Source organism: Mizuhopecten yessoensis, unplaced genomic scaffold (genome assembly GCF_002113885.1).
Source record: "Mizuhopecten yessoensis strain PY_sf001 unplaced genomic scaffold, ASM211388v2 scaffold1861, whole genome shotgun sequence".
Classification (NCBI taxonomy): Eukaryota; Metazoa; Mollusca; class Bivalvia; order Pectinida; family Pectinidae; genus Mizuhopecten; species Mizuhopecten yessoensis.
Window position 1 is genome coordinate 223,441 of NW_018404258.1, and position 6,816 is coordinate 230,256.

At 39.0% G+C, this 6,816-nt stretch overlaps 1 protein-coding gene across 1 annotated transcript in view; it reads left to right on the forward strand.

Moving 5' to 3' along the window:
- LOC110441495 (ectonucleotide pyrophosphatase/phosphodiesterase family member 6-like) overlaps positions 1–5,651 on the forward strand; it is a 21,408-nt gene extending 15,757 nt beyond the window's left edge. The window contains exons 5-7 of the mRNA XM_021484661.1: positions 2,125–2,268; positions 4,720–4,831; positions 5,248–5,651. Of these exons, the coding sequence (XP_021340336.1) occupies positions 2,125–2,268; positions 4,720–4,831; positions 5,248–5,462 (471 nt within the window). The 3' untranslated portion in view covers positions 5,463–5,651. The remainder of the gene's footprint in view (positions 1–2,124; positions 2,269–4,719; positions 4,832–5,247) is intronic.
- Positions 5,652–6,816: the final 1,165 nt, after the last annotated feature.

Here is a 6,816-nt window from a genome sequence, read left to right on the forward strand (position 1 = left end):
ATACCACTTGTCATGCACCTGATTAGGATATGATTGATGGAGAAAGATACTTTCTTTTCGGAAAACTGATTTCAGCAGAATGCATGAATACCCTTACTCAAAAAAGCTAATGTTTGCAGAATGCATATTTGTTTTCGAAAGTGCTGTTTCATACAGAATCGCACCCTTTCCCAAAAAAATTAATCTAATGTATTGAGATTGCAGTTTCCTTTTCAAAAAAACTGTTTCATACAGAATACACAACCTTTTCCGAAAATTGAGATTGCATTTTCCTTTTCCTGTTTTATGCAGAATGCATACCCTTTTGTCGAAAAACTGATGTTTGTAGAATGCACTTTCTTTTCCGAAAAGGCTAATAAGGGCAGACTGCACACCGTGTCTTGAAAAAGCTGATGCAAGATTTATACGGAAAAAACATTTATGCAGAATACACTTTCTTTTTTCGAAAAAAACTGATTAAAGCAGAATGGATACCCTTCCTCGAAAACATTGATGTATGCGGAATGGATACCCTTCCTCGATAACATTGATGTATTCGGAATGGATACCCTTCCTCCCAAACATTGATGTATGCGGAATGGATACCCTTCCTCGATAACATTGATGTATGAGGAATGCATACCCTTCCTCGAAAACATTGATGTATGAGGAATGATAACATTGATGTATGCGGAATGATAACATTGATGGATTCGGAATGATAACATTGATGTATGCGGAATGATAACATTGATGTATGTGGAATGATAACATTGATGTATGCGGAATGGATACCCTTCCTCGATAACATTGATGTATTCGGAATGGATACCCTTCCTCCCAAACATTGATGTATGCGGAATGGATACCCTTCCTCGAAAACACTGATGTATGCGGAATGCATACCCTTCCTCGAAAACATTGATGTATGCGGAATGCTTACCCTTCCTCGAAAACATTGATGTATGCGGAATGCTTACCCTTCCTCGAAAACATTGATGTATGCGGAGTGATAACATTGATGTATGCGGAATGATAACATTGATGTCTGCGGAATGATAACATTGATGTATGCGGAATGGATACCCTTCCTCGATAACATTGATGTATTCGGAATGGATACCCTTCCTCCCAAACATTGATGTATGCGGAATGGATACCCTTCCTCGAAAACATTGATGTACGCGGAATGCATACCCTTCCTCGAAAACATTGATGTATGAGGAATGATAACATTGATGTATGCGGAATGATAACATTGATGTAGGCGGAATGATAACATTGATGTATGCGGAATGATAACATTGATGGATTCGGAATGATAACATTGATGTATGCGGAATGATAACATTGATGTCTGCGGAATGATAACATTGATGTATGCGGAATGGATACCCTTCCTCGAAAACACTGATGTATGCGGAATGCATACCCTTCCTCGAAAACATTTATGTATGCGGAATGATAACATTGATGTATGCGTAATGATAACATTGATGTATGCGGAATGATAACATTGATGCATGCGGAATGGATACCCTTCCTCGATAACATTGATGTATGAGGAATGCATACCCTTCCTCGAAAACATTGATGTATGCGGAATGATAACATTGATGTATGCGGAATGGATACCCTTCCTCGATAACATTGATGTATGCGGAATGGATACCCTTCCTCGAAAACATTGATGTATGCGGAATGCATACCCTTCCTCGAAAACATTGATGTATGCGGAATGATAACATTGATGTATGCGGAATGATAACATTGATGTATGCGGAATGATAACATTGATGTATGCGGAATGATAACATTGATGTATGCGGAATGATAACATTGATGTATGCGGAATGATAACATTGATGTATGCGGAATGATAACATTGATGTATGCGGAATGATAACATTGATGTATGCGGAATGATAACATTGATGTATGCGGAATGATAACATTGATGTATGCGGAATGATAACATTGATGTATGCGGAATGCACTTTCTTTAAACTGATTGATGCAAAATGTGCATCATTTTTCAGAATAATCGATTTTTGCAGAAAGCGTTATTTTACTCGTTTCATGTCTTGATTAACAAAAAGAGAGAACAAATTCTTTAAATATTTTAACATTAACCTTGTTTAATAGGTTTATAGTGACCTGGTTTCTATGGACAACTCACACTTGACTGTTCTGAAGAAGGAGGACATTCCTGACCGGTGGTATTACCGTAATCACTATAGAACGTCCCCTATCTTACTGGTGGCTGAGAAAGGCTGGTACATCACCACAGTAAGTAGTCGGCCGATATAACAGATAGATCACTACAGAACATCCCCTATCTTACTGGTGGCTGAGAAAGGCTGGTACATCACCACATTAAGTAGTCGGGCGATATAACAGATAGATCACTATAGAACGTCCCCTATCTTACTGGTGGCTGAGAAAGGCTGGTACATCACCACAGTAAGTAGTCGGGCGATATAACAGATAGATCACTATAGAACGTCCCCTATCTTACTGGTGGCTGAGAAAGGCTGGTACATCACCACAGTAAGTAGTCGGGCGATATAACAGATAGATCACTATAGAACGTCCCCTATCTTACTGGTGGCTGAGAAAGGCTGGTACATCACCACAGTAAGTAGTCGGGCGATATAACAGATAGATCACTATAGAACGTCCCCTATCTTACTGGTGGCTGAGAAAGGCTGGTACATCACCACAGTAAGTAGTCGGGCGATATAACAGATAGATCACTATAGAACGTCCCCTATCTTACTGGTGGCTGAGAAAGGCTGGTACATCACCACAGTAAGTAGTCGGGCGATATAACAGATAGATCACTATAGAACGTCCCCTATCTTACTGGTGGCTGAGAAAGGCTGGTACATCACCACAGTAAGTAGTCGGGCGATATAACAGATAGATCACTATAGAACGTCCCCTATCTTACTGGTGGCTGAGAAAGGCTGGTACATCACCACAGTAAGTAGTCGGGCGATATAACAGATAGATCACTATAGAACGTCCCCTATCTTACTGGTGGCTGAGAAAGGCTGGTACATCACCACAGTAAGTAGTCGGGCGATATAACAGATAGATCACTATAGAACGTCCCCTATCTTACTGGTGGCTGAGAAAGGCTGGTACATCACCACAGTAAGTAGTCGGGCGATATAACAGATAGATCACTATAGAACGTCCCCTATCTTACTGGTGGCTGAGAAAGGCTGGTACATCACCACAGTAAGTAGTCGGGCGATATAACAGATAGATCACTATAGAACGTCCCCTATCTTACTGGTGGCTGAGAAAGGCTGGTACATCACCACAGTAAGTAGTCGGGCGATATAACAGATAGATCACTATAGAACGTCCCCTATCTTACTGGTGGCTGAGAAAGGCTGGTACATCACCACAGTAAGTAGTCGGGCGATATAACAGATAGATCACTATAGAACGTCCCCTATCTTACTGGTGGCTGAGAAAGGCTGGTACATCACCACAGTAAGTAGTCGGGCGATATAACAGATAGATCACTATAGAACGTCCCCTATCTTACTGGTGGCTGAGAAAGGCTGGTACATCACCACAGTAAGTAGTCGGGCGATATAACAGATAGATCACTATAGAACGTCCCCTATCTTACTGGTGGCTGAGAAAGGCTGGTACATCACCACAGTAAGTAGTCGGGCGATATAACAGATAGATCACTATAGAACGTCCCCTATCTTACTGGTGGCTGAGAGAGGCTGGTACATCACCACAGTAAGTAGTCGGGCGATATAACAGATAGATCACTATAGAACGTCCTCTATCTTACTGGTGGCTGAGAGAGGCTGGTTTATCACCACAGTAAGTAGTCGGGCGATATAACAGATAGATCACTATAGAACGTCCCCTATCTTACTGGTGGCTGAGAGAGGCTGGAACATCACCACAGTAAGTATTCGGGCGATATAACAGACTCCACAGTAAGGAAACTTTTCATAATACTGGTATCGACGGTAGCCCGATCATCGTTAGTATTTATGTCTACTATCTGTCTCGACATATTTCAGATAATGCAGCAAGTACGTTTTGTAGGTAGCTATGTCTGTGCGGCTGATTTGATGTTGAAACACACATTATATTCCTTTAGTTGTTTTGCGACAGTTTTTGTTTCGATAAAGATAATGAGAGTTATGTCCCTTTACTCACTTTGCCTCCCGGTCTGTCCTTAGCAGCATATGATATCTGGCTACGCATTTCGTAAAACATCAATAGAAATATTTGATTTTTTTTTTGTATCTTAACATATGTGAAGATGCGCACATGCAATTGTTTTTCTGTTGTGACCCATACCATACCTTTACCCCGGAATCAATTCATGTAGTGTTCTGTGTTACGCAAAACGGGGGATGTATACAATTTCTGTGGTAAACTATGTTCTGGTTCCAAGGGGTATCCTGTCTGTAAGTCTGGAGAGTTATAAACCGGAAGTTAAAAGAAAGTTACAAAGCAAATACTCAGTCCGATTTTTTTTATATGAGTATTCAACGGCTAAAGAAAGACTTAAAAACAAAAAGTTATATATGTATACTTTGATTATCCAGAAATTCCCTGAAACGGACATCCTTGAAACAAAATGATACGTTTTTTTTACAATAAAAGCGATAAACAAGATTTCATAATCTTTCTTTTTGTTATCAACAAGAATTTACCGGACAAAAATGATTGTTTTAAAATATTTTTTTTCAGCCATTGCTGCCTCGCTTTTATAGTTATTACGGCTCTGGGCCAATGCAGGGGACACACGGATTTGACAACAGCGAGACTGATATGAGGGGCATATTCCTCGCCACTGGACCAGGTATATCTAAAATAATCCATGTTTATTTTGTATCAATGTCAAAACTGCCGTCTGTTGAAGACTTTTCTGAGTTTGTTAATTGTCTTTGTCACTGTAAACTTTTTCAAAGAACAAAAAAACTAAATGTTGCCATTTTCAAGATGGCCACTACAAGAAAACTAAATCTTGATGTATCATGTGCAGATTTGCATTTATCTAAGAGAAGTCTTCTTATTGTTCAGACTGACGTACATTGGTTAAAAAACAAAAGAAAACATCATTGTTGCTATCACCAGAAAATAAGCTATATAAAGTTGTTATACGATGACGAAGAAATACCCAAAAAAGGACCAGTAGATTTGAGTTCCTCACAAGATAATTACACCGAGTCATTTTCATTATGATCCATAAGAACTTTTCCACTTTTATTATTTCAGACATAAGCCGAAATGTAGTGGCAAAAGGTTTCTCTGTCATTCACATCTACCAAATGATGTGTGACGTCCTGGGGATCACCCCCAACCCAAATGACGGTCAGTGGAGCGTGGTGGCCGGAATTCTGACTCACACAACCGTCTCGTCGACCGTAGTCTGTGCTTACAACATGTCACTGATGATCTTTACTACAGTGCTTGGACTCGTATGTCTCTGACGAGAGTTGTCGTTCGTTGTCGTTCGGGGAAACAACTGTGTTCAGTGTTATATCACAATATGTAGATTTGTGATTTTATATAAAACACTGCTAACAGCTATTAATTATCGAAAACAACCTAAAAAAATCCAACAGTTTTATCATAAAAAGACATAAACAAGTTTGATATTCTTCGTTATCAACAAGAATGTTAGCTGACGAAGAATAAACATATTTTGAATTTATTTCAGCCACTGTTGCCTCTCTTTTATAGGTATAACGGTTCGTTTCACATTACGAGTGGTGCGTTAGTATTGTATTTGAGAGAGAGAGAGAGAGAGAGAGAGAGAGAGAGAGAGAGATTTGTATACTGTATACCAGGAAATATTCGCTGCAGTTTAACTCCTGACATTTTCGCTGTTATTATGACAGTGAATATTAATATAAAACATACACGGTATAGTAACAACAGGTGAAGAGCGAAACTAAAACTAAGTAAACATTGATTAATCAGCAAAGGGCGACTATGTGACTGGTCTAAACTTTTACCGGTATACAGTATAACGGGACATGCATTACATCAGAACATGACAAAATGGAAACTGATGACCTTCCTGTACTGTTATGATGACAGCTATAGGCAACTGTACCTCTCAACGGAAATGTCCTCGAATACAGATTGGCAAAACAAAATCAACAAAATCTTAAATAATTTTTACATCCAGCTCAAATATGTAGATATTCAAAATAAGAATTCTGATACATGGTACATCAGCAGATGGATTACTGAAGATAGCGGTGTTTGTATACATGACTGAAGTAGATTCCAATTTCCTGTGATAGATTACAAAACATCAACGATTGGACAAAAGATCATACCCATTCTGTATCTGAACTAGATTATACCCATTCTGTATCCGAACTAGATTATACCCATTCTGTATCTGAACTATATTATACCCATTCTGTATCTGAACTAGATTATCCCCATTCTGTATCTGAACTAGATTATACCCATTCTGTACCTGAACTAGATTATACCCATTCTGTATCTGAACTATATTATACCCATTCTGTATCTGAACTAGATTATACACATTCTGTATCTGAACTAGATCATACCCATTCTGTATCTGAACTAGATCATACCCATTCTGTATCTGAACTAGATCATACCCATTCTGTATCTGAACTAGATCATACCCATTCTGTATCTGAACTAGATCATACCCATTCTGTATCTGAACTAGATTATACCCATTCTGTACCTGAACTAGATTATACCCATTCTGTATCTGAACTAGATCATACCCATTCTGTATCTGAACTAGATCATACCCATTCTGTATCTGAACTAGATTATTCCCATTCTGTA